General features: G+C 43.6%; 1 protein-coding gene across 6 annotated transcripts in view; it reads right to left on the bottom strand.

Moving 5' to 3' along the window:
- Positions 1-3,107: 3,107 nt before the first annotated feature.
- The window catches only part of tnk2b (tyrosine kinase, non-receptor, 2b), a 67,760-nt gene continuing 53,202 nt past the window's right edge, over positions 3,108-17,665 (bottom strand). For 5 of the 6 annotated variants that reach the window (XM_008295132.1, XM_008294976.1, XM_008295286.1 and 2 more), the window contains 10 exons: positions 17,513-17,639; positions 17,224-17,370; positions 16,900-16,994; positions 15,776-15,970; positions 15,433-15,524; positions 14,268-14,689; positions 12,939-14,135; positions 11,510-11,605; positions 9,539-9,669; positions 3,108-6,610 (listed from right to left, as the gene is read on the bottom strand). In XM_008295132.1, coding sequence (XP_008293354.1) covers positions 6,604-6,610; positions 9,539-9,669; positions 11,510-11,605; positions 12,939-14,135; positions 14,268-14,689; positions 15,433-15,524; positions 15,776-15,970; positions 16,900-16,994; positions 17,224-17,370; positions 17,513-17,639 — 2,509 coding nt within the window. In that variant the 3' untranslated portion in view covers positions 3,108-6,603. Of the gene's footprint in view, positions 6,611-9,538; positions 9,670-11,509; positions 11,606-12,938; positions 14,136-14,267; positions 14,690-14,932; positions 15,056-15,432; positions 15,525-15,775; positions 15,971-16,899; positions 16,995-17,223; positions 17,371-17,512; positions 17,640-17,665 lie in introns of all 6 variants that reach the window. The other variant, XM_008295359.1, reaches the window with a different exon arrangement.

Genomic DNA, 17,665 nt, shown 5'->3' with positions numbered 1-17,665 from the left:
CGGCTCTACACTGCAGTGCAATCAGAAAGGCTGAAAGGGCCGATTACAGGGTCCTTCCATTAAACGTTGGCGCCAACTTGCTCTGCAGAGAACAGTCAGCTATTACTAGAGCAGTGAGCAGATAGTGTCCGAACTGCAGACGAAGAGCAGCCACGTTTTACACCTTCACCTAAACCTGCAGCATCTGAACACGTCAGATGACAAATGTCCATTTAAATGTGTGTGTCTGTCCGAGCGCCATAATATTCCAGTTTCGTTAGCATATATCTACATGTATCTGTGATAATGCCTCCAAACAACCGTCATTTGATGGTGTTTTATCTTCTGTTAGCCTATGTTGGCTGTGAATGGGTGTTCTCTAACGGAGAGTGTTTGTGTGTTTTGGTCGTTATTTTTTTTCAAAATCTATTTGACTCTCGCTAGTTTCTGCAATCCTACATAATCTGACTTTATATATATATATATATATATATGCTCTCCACAGGAATAATTGTAATCACCTTGGTTCCCCTATCTTTCTGACACTTTACAAAATAAAGTCGTGACTCGATAATCCGACACTAAATGTAAAACCTTCTTTTATGTCAGATAGCAAGGCTGTCGGATTGTCAAGACGGAGGTCGAGACACAAGGAGGGCTTGATGCTGGAAGGCTCAATAGTTGTTAATATTTATTGTTTATAGTTGTTATAATAACTAGTAGGGCTGGTCCCAATAGCACTATCTGGTCTCTGGATATTCAGGCCCAATTAATGATGAATATCAGAATATTCAGCGCGGTCGGGGTGGGACACTTCCACCCCAGGGCAGCGCTCCGACGGGATGGAAGTGGCCGGAACGCACAGGCAGTACTTGGCTGCTGATGCTAGTTTGGATAGTGGTCCCAGAACTTCCGTAAACACTGAGCACGCTCGCTGCGTGTGATGTCGTCGTGTCCTCTTCTGCGCATGCGAGACACTTTTGGGTCGCATGAAGTTCACACAGGCAGATCACATACAAGTCGCATTTAACTGGAAATGTGAAGGAACTCACAAAGAAATCCTCATTGAGCATCAAGTCCTGCAGTGTGAACGTAGCCAATCTGTGGGATTGTTCAGTCAGATAATACGCTGTTATCCTGATTGGTGACATAAACCGTCATGTCGGAGTCAGAATCCAAGGCTGTCGGTATGTTAAGGGTTTTTATGGGTTCTGTTTGTTTTTCCTAAAACCCTGTCAGATAGCAAGGTTTAGGATTGTTAAGGGTCGGATTGTCGAGTCACGACTGCACGAGACAAAAACATATCTTAGCTGTACTTTGTATTTAGGGCTAACCAGCTAACTTATGCACCCGGTACACATGAAGTCCTCCTATAGTATATAGTATGCCAGGGGAAAAAAAGGGTGTGATGTCAGTGTAACAGTTATGTTCCACAGCATGGTATGTCAAATGTATGCATCCCATAAAAACCTGAATGTCTTGCTACATACTAGTACTTACAGATTTTGCCGTATGTGAGCCAGCATGTTGTTCTGACCATTTTGACCCACAGTCCTCTGCACGGTGATGTCACATACATCACCTCATCTCATGTGAGTACAAACAAGATTCAGCCGCTGACAGGTTACAGCTCACTCCTCATTACAAACTGCAACGGTCAAAGCTCAAGGCACAATATTATGACGAACTAATACGTCCCAACTGTGTGCATGCTACATGAAACGTACTTTATTAAGGACCGCTGTAAAAAAAAAAAAAAAAAAAAGTTTAAAAAAACAAGATAAATATGCAATATTAACACAACCCAAGCCTGAAGACAGGTTCACAGGCTGTAGGGCATCATTGTCTCAGCACTTTAAACGTATACAGTCCCTACTTTATATGTAGATATAATGTTTTGTTGTTGTTGTTGTTGTTTTCAGGCTCTGGTCTACAGGTTCACATCAATATAGAACAAGGCTGCAACTAACGATTATTTCAAAGTTGATTTCTTTTCTTGATTAATCGATCCGTTGCTGGGTCTAGAAATGTCAGGAAATGCATTTTAAAGAGCCCGAGAGGAAGTCGTCAAATATCTCGCCTTGAACACAAACTAATTAATGGATTATTTAAATAGATGAAGATTAATTAAGTTGTTGACAACTCGTCACTAGCAGCTCTGGTGTAGATGAACTGTAGCCTTTTAAACACATGAAGTTTAGAGGTTCAAGAGTAACTGAGCAGATACACATGAAGTCAAACTAGATCCTTAATACGTTGCAGTCGGCCTGAAGTCTTGAACACACCAGCAGACGTCTTTACATGAAGCTCTGCAGACAGCTTCAGCTCCTGTTTGTTGTTTAGTCAGAAGGATTCCAACTCAGCCGAGGACATTTCTCCTCCTCTTCACCCTGAACAGCTCTTCGACCGCACGTTTACAATCATTGTTCAGCTAAATGAGGAAACGTCACCCCGTGAGTTTCGCTCCACACAACCCATCTGGGGATCAAGTTTTCATCCGGCCTCTCTGACAGATCCGAAGGTATCAGGTCCAAAAGTTCCACTCCTGTTTCACAGACATCTCCTGCTGCAATCGTACAATTTTCAGCAATTTCACCCCCATGTCTGATGGCAGATGTCGTGCTGCATTTAAAACCCTCCTCTGGCCCAGCTGACGCCTTTCCCTCGACGTGTTTAATAGAAGTTTGGGATGTGGTTGCCACTTTCCTTTCTGCTGTCTGTCCTCTTATGAAACAGTTTGGCCTTGATCCTGCTCTCTACAGCAGCTCAACTGGTTTACTAACTACTGTTTCCTGCCAAAATCTGGAACTGGATTCTTCCCAAAAAAATATTTAGCAACCAAGTGTATAAATACTTTGTAGCTCCTGGATTTGGATTTATAATTATGTTCCCACGCACTTCTTCTCAACATCATCACCAAACCGTCCAAATACTGAAGATCTAGAATATTACATCCTTTTAAGCGACCTAAAAACACGCAGGTTTTTGTTCTCGAGCTGTTCTTCTTCATATCGAAAGGAACACAAACACTTAAGTTCCCATTAAAGCTAATTAATACGGTATTTGTCTCATCTTAATAATGAGCTATTATGCATCCGAGCGCCGAGACAAAGAAAGAGGCAAAGAAGTAAAAAATAATTAATTCTTTAATAAAAAATACATTTATAAATTCGGCAGCATGAACTTCATTTCCATCGGCCCAAGGAGGAGAGAAACGACGAAAACCAACTGTACAGTAGGCGTTTAGAACGAAACACACATTCTGGGAAGCGAATACATTAAAAATGAGGAAGAAAAGGCAGAAGGAACAGCACGGACAATTTAAAATAGCCGGAGAAACAGACGGGACAAACGAAACAGAACAGTTTTCTAACAGTTTCAACACCACAACAGGACGAACGTTGCTTTGGGTCGATCAAAACACCACGAGGTTCACTTCAGTCCTTCTAATACAACTACAGCAGCTTGGTATGAAGACGAACAACACTGTGGAGGCAGAGCTCGCGTCCAGGCGTCCTCGTGCACTGGCGTCACCTCATCATGGAAAAAAAAAACCCGGCAAAACTGATCCTGAATCAGTGCTTAAGGACGACTTTGTCTCGCTCTGGGGAGTCACCAAACATTTCATACTGAAAGCAGAGTTTTTAAGTGCGTTTAAGAACTGGGAGGGATCGTGATAGAGGTGGAGTCTGGCCGGGAGGATACAGAATTTACAGCAGCCCTGTTGCACACCGGAGTCTCCCAGAATCAGTCCTGTGCATCCTTAATGGACGTGTTCCAAACCTTTTATTTAGCCTCCTAATTGCGCAGGTTTGTTGTGGCTCCAGAATAGCTTTTTCAGAGGCCGTGTGAAGTTTCTGCCCAAAAACATCACACTCAGATTGGCTGGATGGTGTGGTCACACACTTAAATATGGGTACCTTTAGTAGCTGGCAAATGGGGTTTCCTTTTTTTTTTTCTACACAAAGAGGCCCTGCTGAGATTCTGGGTATCTGTAAAGAATTGTTCAATATTTGGTTTCCCACATAAAAGTGAATTTTCAAATTCAAAGCATGCGGAGCGCCTTTCATTTCCCTTCCTTTCAGTTCAGTCCTTCGCTATGTGGAATAAAAAACCAGGACGGGCCTGAATGTTCTCTGCGCTGTGACTGCCTCTACTGTGACAGAATAGTCAGAAAGTGTACCGTCACGTCCGCCGGCGAGTTCATCCAGAGCCGACGTGTCCTCCCACTTCTAAATTATTGCCCCCCCAAAGCTGCTGACCAAAACATCACAGCGGTGGTTTCGAGTGATGATTATGGGACGGGATCCGCTCCTTTGGGGTAAATTTCACTACGCTGCTGTTATTAGCTGCCAACGTAGTCGGGGCGTGTGCAGAAAACACCGCGCTGGCAGCAGTTTTCAGCTGATGCTCAGGAGTTTGTGTGTGGGCAAAGTGCTTAGAGGGAGGAAATGAGGAAAGGCCATATCAGTGGGGCGGGAAGTTTCCACCGACTGGGTGGCCACATATGGAAATAGTTGTACATTTGTATTTAAAGATGAAGTCTGCAATTCTGTTGATATTTAATTCGGTTAGATTTACGGTCCATCGAGCGCCCACTTCTGCCTTCCCCCTTGCTTGCATGAGCAGATATTCATACGAGCAGCTGTTTTAACATTAAGTAGCCGAGTTCGACTAGTTGAAATTACACTACAAGTCAGGTTTTTTATTCTATTCTGGCTGGTCAGAGCAACAGTTCGATGCACAGTATCTGTGAGGTCAAGGTGTTGTGCATGACTTCCTTCAGCAAAGCATTTAAACGGTGCTGCCAGACAGAGGTGATGGCGGCTGCTGCGGTGGATAAGGTCGTTAGAAAAGGCTGCAGAATAGAAAAAAAGCCCATCAGCAAGGAGTTTGTGAAGACTGAGAGCTCTGTTCAGTAGAAACTTGCGATAGAAAAATTACAACTTTGGCCTCGGGCTGCTCTGACGTGGCAGTAAGACGATCTGTCGTATGCAGTTATAGCGACTGCCAGATATCTGCAGCGCCGTTTTTCCAAGTCAAAACTCTAATTCAAGATATCTGTAATCACACTGTGACCGGTCTTTCTGACTAGTTCAAACTTAATTCAGGATATCTCAAAAGGCCAAAGGAATTATCTTGAATTGAAGATCTCGTGAGCTAGGATTAAACCGTAGATATCTCAAACTGAAATAAAGACTAGTCACAGTTCTGCTGCAGATATTGTGGAATATCTTCGTCTGAACTGTTGATCTGTAAGAAGGAACCCCATAAACACGAGAGCCGTTTGTCCTGGAAGAACGACGATATCTGAAATGTTCTTTTCGATTTGGAAAAAACAGAACCTACGACACAAATCCAGTCCAGCTAGTAAATGTTCAAACAGTTTGCCTGGACGTAGAATTGCTGACTCCACCTTTAAGGGGGCAGACGGTGAAAATCAAAAGGTTGCGACTAGTAGTGGACATAACAGTCTTCTCTTTTAGGATTATTTTTCAGAATATATTAAAATAATACACTAATATTTAAAACAGTTGCCACAAATACATACATGTAAAGAGTTTATACCCTTGGAGCATGAACTCGACAGTCCTGTAGGTCTTTAAAAGAATCAAACTGCTTCTCCGTCCTGTGTTTCTGTTAATTGTCTTGATAGCAGAGAGAGCAGCACCACGTCGTGACTCCCTTCCCTCTTCATACCATAAATTCATTAAGGAGCTGAACCTCTTTCTTTTTTTTAATAATAATTATAGAGAAATCTTAATCAGTCTCTTTTGCAGCAGTCTTCTTTCTGCACTTTCCTCCACAGGCTTTCAGCAGCAGACAATCATCATAATCACACCCTTCTCAACAACAGTTAACAGGCAAAAACTACCCCCTGTGCAATATCGCCTTGACAGCCAATTAAAATGTTGTATTTCACTGTGCTCGGACGTGTCAGAGGTACTTAGATTTTTTTAAAAATTCACAAAATGTACCTGCAGGTGGCCCTACAGCTGCTCATACAGGAGGTTGGTTGACCTTTAATGGGCTGTATGTACACGATATGGGTTCAGTGCTGAGATTTCAGTAAAACGTTTTTATGTCCGGACACGATGACTTCTTGGCAGAGTGTGGATCTTTTTTTTTTTGGGAAAGTGCTACTGTGTACATTGTGCTCATTATCTCATTTTGGCCTCTGCAGTTTCACTTTCAAACTGGCTAAAGAAAAGCTCACCGCGGTTGGTCGACAGTGTAATCGTGGCAGTGAGAGGATCTGAGCAGCGCCCAGAATCTGTGACGCCGTGGGGGGTCCGTCGGGGGTGACACGGTTCAGGCTGACCCACTGGTCCTGAACATGTAAGTGCAGTCATTTTTGCCCTTTAAAAAACGTTGATTGATGGTGGATGCAATGTCTCGGTAAGTGCAACAATCACATAACTTTCAGACCAAAGTCACAAGTCTTTTTTCTTTTTCACCCATGGTGCAGTCGGTCCGAATGGAGCCACGATGAAGTGTTTTGTGCTTGATTCTTGAGTTGCAGTCTTCTAGTGACTGAAGCATCAAACAGAACGAGTCGGGAGAAGATTCACCTCCTCTGTGAGGGTGAAGCTCCAATCAGAGCTCAGCAGCTTCAGCTTTCTGTCACCGTCTGCGAATACAAAGAAGGTTTAGATCAGGTTAAGACAATCAGGAGATGAAAACTTCCTGAACTAACTTGAATGAGGTTTCCAGTTTAATCCATAGTTTGGTATCTTCCTTGAAATCCGTGTGGTGTTTTGGTGCCACATAGGGCTGCAACTAACAATTATTTCAATTATTGATTAATCGGTTGATTATTTTTTTGGACAAATCGATGAGTTGTTTGATCCAGAAATGTCAGAAAAAGTATTTCCCAAAGCCCAAGATGACGAACTCACATGTCTTCTTTTATCCACAACTCAAATATATTCAGTTTACTGTCAGAGGACAGAAACTAGAAAATGTTCCAATTAAAGAAGATGGAATCAGAGATTTTTGACTTTATTTTCTTTTAAAAAGTGCTCAATCTAAATGATCTAAATAATTACAGATTAATTTATTACTCAAAAAAATAATCAATAAACTGTCGTTGCTCTTGCACTGAGTCGTGTACAGGACGGGGCACAGGAGGCACAACAGGGTTCAGTCATAAAAGACAGCACAAACTGAACAGTTTGTATTTTGGTGGAAAATGCATCCTGGATGTCTCAGAACCACGTCTGGCTCGGAGACGATGTCAGTCTGCTGCCACTTCTGTCAACAACAGCGGACGATACGCTCGCAGGAAACGCACAACGACGGCAGAATAATGTTTACAGTGTAAATAAACCTTTTTAAATTAATCTCTTCCCAGACAGGAGACGTTTAAATTAGCATATAAAAAGATGTTTATTGTGTCTGAAGCAGGAGCATCAGTAAATCAGTCCGCATCGATCTATAAAAGCGATCCTGACGGTACCTGTTGTCCACAGCTGCTTTAAAATGAACACTTTCTGCTTCAGTTCATTAAATCCCTGCAGCCGTCTGAGGGAAGCAGGTCACATGTGTGGATAGATGTGCTACCAGAGTGCACAAATGTCCGCTGTGTTTACCTTCATTGAATCATGTGCGGCAACAGAATAACTCCAATCAACAGTCTGGTAGGTAGAAGACAGGATTTGGCTGTTGGGTGATGAGATACTACTGCTGTGGTTCACTGATCCTGTGTGTCTGTATTTGTCCTGTTTGATTCTTGAAGTCCATGATGGTGCAAATAGTGCTGAGTCATGTTTTACACTGTGACGTCACTGGACAACATGAAAACAAAACTGACATAGCTCAGACTGATGGAGCCTTAGAAATGGATTCATCAGCGTTTTTTATTATTTACTTCCATCATCATTGTTCAAGTTTGAAAAAAATATATATAAATCATTTGGTTGTTGGCTGTTTGGCTGCTCTGCAATGTTCAGACACGTAAAATATATACATAAAAAAGATCAAATTTCAACTCATTCAGTTTGTTGGGCTCTTGTCATTATGTGTTATTGTGATAAACACAGTTTGCTTCAGAGCGACGAGACCAGCGATGAGCAGTCAGAAACGGATTTAGTTTTAGTCAAGTTTGTATTTATTCAAGTTTAAGTGGTTTTAGTTTTAGTCTACATTTAGTCAGCACTTAACAACAGTCTAGTCTGGTTTTTATTAGTCACATTTCAGTCTCATTTTTGCTTTTTACATTTTTATATCATTTCAACTCTTCGAGGCTGTCGCTATCTTCGTGTGCCGTTACCATGGTTGCACGTTATTGTGGTCTGTTGCCCTCTGCTCTTCTCAGTAAATCTGGTTATCATTTTCAAATTCTGACCTGCTCTGTCTGCTCTGCTCAACTAGCATTAGCATTAGCAGCTACAATAGCATTAGCAGCTTTTTCCCGCACTTGTTCACGACCATCCTAACTACTGTCTGGGTGTCGCTTGAGGAGAGATGGTTGGAAAACAGTTATCCAACCTTGTTTTTTTTTAGTGAACATCTAGATGGAGCGCCATCATAAGTCCCTGATCTGACTCATGCCGTCTGAACAATATCTGGGTGACGGCAGCCTTAACGTCACATCTACATCACTTGTACTAAATTAACGTTACTGAATGTAAAAAGCTTCCTAACTGAGAGCAGCCTGACAGGTAAAACCGATGAATCGACTGAACAGGAGGGACTTTGGGTGGCAAGATCAGGAGCTGCAGCTCACTGAAAAGCACTGAAACAGTGAACAAACATTTCATTTGTCCATTTTGACCATTATTGTTTAGTTTTAGATTAGGTGATGAAATTAGGAAAACATTTCAACAGATCTTAAAATATTACTTTTTATTTAGTTCCATCAAAAATAGGTCATTAAATAATATTGTTTTGCCATAGTTTTTGTTGATGTAATTAACAGTTAATATTCAACTTAATCAGGGCTTTGGCATTTCATACTGCTGCCCAGACACCCACTAGAATCTCTGGTGTGATTGGAGACGCCAACATGATGCAGCCAACACAAGGCTTTGTACTAAAATAAAGCCCTAATTGCTCAAATAATAAAATAGATTTCCACACACATTATATTATATATTTTTTTTCTATAGAAGAGTTGAACAAAACTGAAAACTTTCTGAGTGCAGCAGCCAAAGACGAGCCTCAGCCTCATTAACAGAGCAAAGCAGTGTTCTGGTTGCATCACTCTGCTGCCTGTCTGTGTCCTGTATGTGCAGCGAGTAAAGCTGCAGCTGGAGAAGGAAGAATCTCCTGCAGCCCAACTAAGAAGCAGATTTTAATGGTATGTTTTTCCAAAGACAGCTACGACAAAACTGTTCTCCTGTCACTGTGAGGGAAAAGGTCAAAAGTTCTGGAAAGAATGTCCAAATAAGTATTCAACAGGAATTAGTGTCACAGATGCCTTAAATACAGAACTAAGGCTCTGTACAGTCAGGACAGGTGAAGAAGAAATACAGGAGTGTAATCAACTTAAACTAACAGATTCTTTGTGGGAGGTCATGACCTGAAGTTCAGCCAACAAAGCTGTAGAACACGGTACCTCTGTCTGGTGGTGGATCCATAGTTATCTAACATCTGAGTGCTGGCCACCTCCAGGTTCCAGTCGCACATCTCCAGCAGCTTTAGACACTCCGACCTGCTCCTCAGACCCAAACAGAACAACTGCTCCACCTGCAGAGAGGCAGATAACAGAGATCGAACCGCCGCCGCACAAAGAAGCCAGGAGTAAGCAAAAAAAGGGAAGGGATGAGACGGCACGATTTAGACGGGTCACGTCGCAGCTCTTCACGGGGAACGACGACGGGATTCATCTTTCTTTACTCCTTAATGTGAGTGAGATTGTAGTGGCAGAGTATAGAATTATTTCAGCCTTTATACCAGCTCAGCGTGTTGTTCAAACACACTCCTGATGCTCACGCCGAGTCGGAGACCTCTGCATTGCATTTTTCTTTATCGTATAGACTTCTGCCAGCACTATCAAGGAACACTCAAGTGCTCCCTTGTGCACACTGTCGTCCAAACACATCTTGCTCGCTGCCACAGTGAGCCCGACCACAGCCAGTTAAGAGGGTGTTGAGGAAGGCTGTAGTCATATCAGAGCGTCTATATGCTTTTTTTTTATTTATAGCTGGCTCACTGCAGCACCAATTTCCTGATTTTCCCTTAAGGACCAACTAAGTTATCTTATCATGTCCTGGTGCGAACCCATAAAGTAGCAAGTTTCTCTGACTACCTGTTTACAGTTCTAAAGAAGGCTATTAGAGGAAACAACTCAAGCTGTGACCTGAGATGCAGTCAGCTGGATCTCTGAGGATCCCTCTGCAGCACTACTGCAACATCCTTTGTTTGATGGACTAAAACCATTAAATGTTTGTAGCCCTTTGTTGGTATCATGCTTTGTTTCACTAAAGTGTTACATATTGTGCACTTTATGTGTATAATGTACTTGGAGACTATGAAAGTGAAAAAGGCAGCTAAAGGTTATCAAAAACACAACAGAATATATTATTAAACAGTGCTATTTTAAGGAAAGTATAAAAAGATATATATAGCTTCAGCTAAGAAATATATCTAACTTTATTTATTAGAACTTTTCAGATTTTTCTGACCTCATGAGAAGGTAAAACATAAAAATACAGACATCTGCAAAATGTGAATGATGGCACAAGTCAGAAGTAATTCCACAGCAGTACGTCAGCGCTGGAGAAACCGCAACTTCTTATCATACAGGGGAAAAAAACAGTTTGGCTTGTTTATCTGTCTTTAAACGCATCACAATCGTCTTGGGCGGCACTAAGCCCAGGATGCAGTGATGGTGCCCCCGCAGAAATGTGACTAGATTTGGACTAGAGTTGCACAATTAATAGATTTTAAATTGAAATCACATGAAGGCTGCAATTCAGAACACAGAAGGTGTAACTGAGGCTAGTTTGCCTGCAGGGAGGTGAGCACTCAACAAATCGGCTACTTCACCGAAAAAAAACTAAGAACATCTGCACTACAGGAGCAGTAGCGCGCAGATGGTGGAAGTTCAACAGAATGCAGCGTTTAATGCGCAGCGGAAATAGCCAGCTATACCCTCAGTAGCTAAAGTGAAGATAAAAGTACATTCTCTGTACTTTTACGTAACGGTAGTTAGCTAACTTTGTTAATATGCAAGCTAAAGTGGTTTAGCTACTGTAGTATTTTCAGTGAAGCTATTGACAGCCACACTTGCTCTTGATTCCTGTACTGATGACACACAAATATAGATCCAATACATAAACATACAAATGCCCTGAACCAGTCCTCAAACCTAACATACATGTAAGTACATATATATTTGAGATTTTTATAGAACTTGAGATGAAAACCAAATGTACAGCCTCATTCTTTATTGTACTATCTCTTGTCAGAGGCTTCCAGACAACACCTTTATGAAAGCAGTTTATTTCTGTAGCTAATGAAGCATCACAGTGTGAATTATAGATTTAAAAATCTGGTGTTGAGTAAGTGCAGAAGACGTTCTCACCTTTAGATAATGCACAGCTTTCTGGACGTTCCAGTTGTGGTTCTGGAGGGCGGCTTGGCACTCCTCTATTGTCACACCGTGAACGGCCTCCTGCACCTGAACAACACAACAACACCGTAAATCTCTACAACAACCAAGAACACCTTCGTCTCCTGCCTCCGACTCCTCACTCCTGTTTACAGACCTCAGCTCTACTGTCACCATAAACATCGGGGGCTCCTCTTTTCAAGCTTTTTTCAAACTAATGATTATTAATTAAGACAAACAACAGACTTTCTTTCTGTAAGGTGATGATTAGAATCCAGGTCGTGAGAATTAAGCATCACTGCATTGATCAGGTATTAAACTGTCTCATATCGCTTCACAAACTTAATTATATTTGCCTGAGTTAGACTAATAACTTTAAACAAATCCATCTTAAGCTGACTCTGATTTTGACAACACCAACTTTTTGTTCCTGTGTGGTGGAACTTTGTAGCAGCAACAATCAGTGATTTTAATTTTTGCACAGACTTGATTGATTCCTTCATTAACAGCATCATACGTGGCCACCCTCTGCTGCAACACTACAGCTAGTGAATGTGTAGTTCACGTCTCTGTCTTGCACTGAACTCGCCTGCAGTGCACTTTATATATGACCCCATATTCTCACAGCACTCCTCCTCGAGTGCAGCCAAAGATCTCAGCATCCTCTACAAAATGCCAAGTGCCTCATCAGTGCAGCGCCGTCAGTGTTTCACAGTGATTCCGACTCCGGCCCAGTCAGGCTCCGTCGGTGTCAGAATCAATTGACCAGCATAAAGAAACCCAATCAAACTTTTGCTACGTCGTCTTTCAAATTCAATTCTCAGCAAAAATTAATATGGCCTTTGTCTCCCAAAGTACGCTGGCATATTTTAAATAAGTTATGAAGGCAATTTTGAAAATGGAAGAAAGTGTGTGCTCAAGCACCAAGTTTTAGACCGAATTTCACATTTAATTAGTGTAATTCACCGACTTTCCAAAGTTCAGCTGCAGTTTGAAAACTATGCTGTCGCACATCAATCATAGTTTGCTTAACGGATAATGATCTGAAGTTGAACAGAGAGATCTGAGCAGTTAAAAGCTGCTCCCGTATGGACCGAAATCCGCTAAATGGTTACAGAAACAGAGACAACACAGCAACACTTTTCCTTACCGACAACATTAACTGTAGTGAACTAAGAACAGACGGTTGTTAGATTAAAGTTAGAACTTTTTACCAAATTTAAAGTAATTTTGAGTTTTGATTAGAACGTGAGGTCAACGACATAGAACACATCCCATTACATGAGCTCCACATCCATCGTGTGAACGTTTAGAACCTGAATTAGCTTTCAGCAACTTCAGTGGTAAATCCTAACTTTTTAAGTGCAGCGTATTTCAAATGAGATGTTGCAAAAGACCTTACCATTTTGACCCTATCAGCCGAGCTCCCTCCTCCGTCTGTCCTGGTACAGGAAGCATTGACCACCGGCGCCGCCAGTCCATCTGAACAAACGCGAGGGAGACTAACTGATGTCTTCATCCCTGACCGTGGCCCGCTCAGTGTGCTGTTGTTATTGGAGGAGAAATTGGCCTTTAGCTCGCCCGGCTGGACCAGCCCCTGCCCCTGGGCGTGACCCTGAACTGTCTGACTGCTGACTACCATGGGTCGGACGGTGGCGGTGTTAGCTTGCCGTACATGCCTGTCCTCCGCGTCGCCGGCAGGAAGGCTCTCTGCCTCCCTGAAAAAGCGGTCGAATCGATCAAGGTACGGCGGCCTCTCTGGCAGGAGGTAATAGTGGGTGTTACTGACCTTACGTCCGTCACGGACGATAGGCAGGATGCAGGGGCCCTTGTTGGCAGTGTCCTTCCCCTGCGCCTGGATCACTTTGGGTGCAGCATATTTAGGATCTGAGGCAAAGCTGTGTGTAGTAGGCATGAGTTTACCTGGAGAGGTGGAGAGGTAGGAGCTGTAGGTGTGTGCGGCAGGGCAGGATGAGAGGGAGGCCTGCAGGGCGGCGGGGCTGACAGAGTAGAGCCTCTGCTGGGGGGAGCCCACCACCAGACCCATGGGGCTCGGAGTTCTGGAGCCTGGCTGAGACAAAGGGTCTCTGGGGGGGATCTGAGGCGGTTGGTCCTGGCCTGAGCCTGAAACGTCCTCTGTGGTGTCAGCTGGCATTGGAGAAAGAGAGAGGTCCCTGGACCAGCGAGCAGATGTGTAGTCGCCCCTCTTTATGGGGCGAGGGGGGATGGGAACACGAGGGGGGATCTGGGGTTTGTCCTCGCTGGAGGAAAGGACACTCTGCTGTTGTCCCTCAAAGGTCTGAGGAGTCTGAGGACACGAGGCTGAGCTGTAGGAGGGCGAACATGACCGAGGAGTGTTTCCTGTCGGCACATTGAGCCTCCTCATGCACTCCTGCTGGAGCTCTTGAAAGATCTCTGCAGACTGAGAGAAAGAGGTGGACAGACCCTGGCTGTGCTTGCTGGGAAGAAAGAGGTTGTCCTCCAGACCTGGTCTTTCTGGACCCTCCAACTTCTGCCCAGAGGAGAGAGCTTCATCTGGGTTATGGACATCACTAAGCTCCTCTTCGTGCTGCTGCTCCGAGCTGTTGATGGAGCTCACCTTTGTGGACAAAGAGGAAGTTTCTCAAACACTCAGCACATTAAACTGTGGATGTAGATGACAGCAGGACACGACATCATCACAGCTTCCAGTCAATTTTGGCATAATGTGAATAGCATTGTATTACCGTACCTCCATGTCGTCTTCGTCTTGGGCCACGTCGTCGTAGGCCGGGGGTGGAGGCAACGGCCGTGCATCCCAGTCCACTACTGGCGTCGGGTGAAGGGGGCGGGGCAGCGACCTCGAGGGGCTTTGAGGTGGAGTTCTGTCCAGGATGTTCTCTGCTTCCAAAGCTAGTCTGGCCAACGAAGGAATCTGAATTTCAACCACAGGAGAGGGGGTGGGTGTGGACGGAGGGAACTCCTCCCCAAAGTCAATGAGGGAAACTTCACTGTTGGGGTTGTGGCCTGAAGTCCGGCCCTGTTTGGACGCAGAGACCCACGCGGCCGGCTTGAGTTTGAGGCCTTTGACAGAACCTGTTTTCCGCAGCGATAATCTCTTTAGTCCCGCAGAGGTCAGATCCTCCTCCTCGTTTACTGGGTCATAGCAAGGTTCTGGAGGTAAAAAGACATTCATTACTTCACTGAATAAAGTTCAGACGGTAATGACACAGAGGCTCTTTAAGACACCACAAAACACACTCTCCAGGTGTGAGGTTAGTCCTACAGTGCAAAGCAAGGACACTGCACACCTGTTAGAGGGCGAACGGGATGGAAAGATGGAGGAACACTGATGTTAAGGAATAAGGAAGCTGAGGAAAACCACTGCACAGACAAGTGAAGAAAAGACGAATGTACCTTTGAGGAGCGGAGCTAGGAGGGAACAGAGAGGGCAGGAGCAATGGGTGAGGAGCTGCTCAGAGAAACCAAACTTACTCTTGATTAAAACTGCTGGTTGAGGAGGGCGGGGAGGAGGCTCCTCTGGAAAAATTTTAAAAAATGGATGCCGCCGCCGCAAAGGAAACAAAGAGGGAGGGAAAAATAAGAGCAGCAGAGATAGTAAGATTAAAGAAAAACAAACAAGCAAATGTCAGAGTGCATATGAAAGCTTTGTTATGGAAAGAAAGCTGTCAGGTGATTTTGTTTCACTGCCACGACTCAATGTGGAATCTGATGACTGGGATTGAAGACTAGGTGTATAAGTATAGGGATTTGGTTTGTTTATATACTTGTAATTAAAGTTATAATTCAGCAAAACATCGAAATATTTCAGCTGCATTGAACAGGTTGGCTGGTCCCAAAATTCAAAGAAAACATGTCGGTTAAAATGGCTGAAGTTCATCAGCTCTTTCACTCACTTTTAGCTCGTCCCGGTAGCTGCGTGGGCCGAGCAGAACCGAACTCTAAACCCAGAACATCAGGAGGATCCATGGGATTCCCGAGGTACAAACTGGAGGGAAGAGAGGGACGGACTTAGGCAGAGTAAATGTCAGCTTAAGTTGAGTGTAACCTACTCAGGTGTTTCAATAAGCCGGTGGCCACTTAAAGCAGTCTGCTGGTGCCATCTATTGGTGGCTGTTTATTGGTGCTACAATAGAGACATTTAACAGACCAGGCAGACACATTTTAAGGTGTTTTCTGTTGTTTGTATTTGACATCCGTAATTCATCCAATCCTAAATAAACAGGATGTGTTTCTTACTCGTCAATCCTGTCGGGGAAGCCCCAGCAGCGGTGAGGGTTGGAGTCTCCGTGTCCCGTGTGGATGAAGCTGTTCTTCAGTGGCCGGCTGATGTCGTGCGCCGACAGACCCGCCACCGACGTCACCACGTTCCTGGGGAACTGTCCGACCTTCAGGGTGCGCTTGTTCTGACCTCGCCACCAGTAGTTCTCTGCCCTGAAACACACGGTGAGATGTCGAGCGTGAAACAGGACACCCAGCGCTGAGGGTCGAGGCCAAAATGTGTTCCCTCACCCTTAATAACAGTAGTTTATCAATTTAAATAAAGTGCATTTAGTTTGACAGAAATTACAAAACATTTCATTTGTGAGCATGAAGGAGCAACGCATGTCGAAATGTGTCTGACCTCAAGACCTGTACGCTGTTTTGTTTTTTTTTTTTAGATATTTTTTGGCCTTTTTTTGGCCACATTGTGGTTTTTTAGTGAAATGAGATTGATTTAAAGTACGTTTTCTCCACTATACATCTGTCCATCAGCTATATGTGCTTATCTTTTAGAAGTTTGCATGGGGGCTGCAGTTTTTCATTTTCACTGTTTTTCACAGTTTTTTTTCTTGATTAATCGATTAGTTGTTTGGTTTATAAAGAGTCCAAAAAATTGTAAAAAGTATCAATCAGTTTTCCTTAAAGCTCAAGATGACGTCCTCAGATTGTTTGGTCCACGACCCAAAGATATTCAGTTTATTCAGTCACAAAGGCGCAAAAAAACCAAAAATATTCCAAGTTAAGAAGCAGAGAAGAGAAGAATTGTACTTTTTTTTCTTTAAAACATACTCAAAATGATTATTCAGTCATCAGCATAGTTGGCAGTTCTTTAATTAATTGACAACTAATGAAGAAAGCTCTCGCTGACATTAGGAGAGAGGTGGGATACGATCTCAACAGGTTGCATGTGTAGCGCTGACGCAGACGTACAGTCATTCTGACGTTCACCAGTTAACATGCATTCTTCTGGACTGTGGTTGGAAACTGGAACTGTGAGTCAACGCTGTTAAACACTGCTCCACCCTTTATTTAACAGCGGTGAGTTTGGGGGAGCAGCTTTACTGCATAAAAACAACTTGAGTGTAAACCTCATCACCCACCTCCCCTCTACGATGGTGATGACATCATTCATCTGGATCAGCAGCTTGTCGGGTTCATCGAAGTCCTGCAGGGCGCACATGTCTGTGGGCATCGTCTGGAAAAGACAAAGATACTTGTGACCTGGTTGTTTTAGCCCTTTCACTTTTCGCTTCAAAATATCTCCACTAGATGGAGCTAAAAGTCCATTTATACAAAGACTGTTGAGGAAACTGGCCGCCTGTGCATAAACAGAGATATTAATTGTTCAAAAATAAAGCTTAAAAATCCCTCAAATGAACAGCCTGCAGGGACACATTTCACCATCCAAATGACTGCTTTCCTACCTCGAGCAGAAACTCCCGCAGAGCGACAAAGGTTGGTCTGTCGTCTGGTTTCTGAGCCCAGCACTGCAGCATGACGTTATAGATGTCCTGTGGACAGTCCTCTGGCTTAGGGAGACGCTCACCTTCTTTATCAATCTTATGGAGAATCTTGGTTTTTTTTTTAGGAGACAAAAGAGGACAAATGAAGAATACATCTGTGTAAATATGAGTAAATGTTCCTACATTAGCTTCAGGGCGTTTGTATTTATGTAGACAGTGTTGAACAAGTTGTTTTTCTTTGCGTGCTCACCTGACTACCATTAAGGCCCAGCCAAGGCTCCTGGCCGTGTGTGAACATTTCCCACAGAGTGACTCCAAACATCCATGTGTCTGTAGCATGGGAGAAAGTTCTCGTCTTAAGACTCTCTGGGGCGCACCTGCAACAGGACACCACACTGTATAA

The sequence above is a fragment of the Stegastes partitus genome, unplaced genomic scaffold (genome assembly GCF_000690725.1).
Source record: "Stegastes partitus isolate 25-593 unplaced genomic scaffold, Stegastes_partitus-1.0.2 Scaffold0, whole genome shotgun sequence".
Taxonomy (NCBI): Eukaryota; Metazoa; Chordata; class Actinopteri; family Pomacentridae; genus Stegastes; species Stegastes partitus.
Note: the sequence above shows the minus strand (reverse complement) of the source record. Positions and strands in the feature narration are given on the sequence as shown.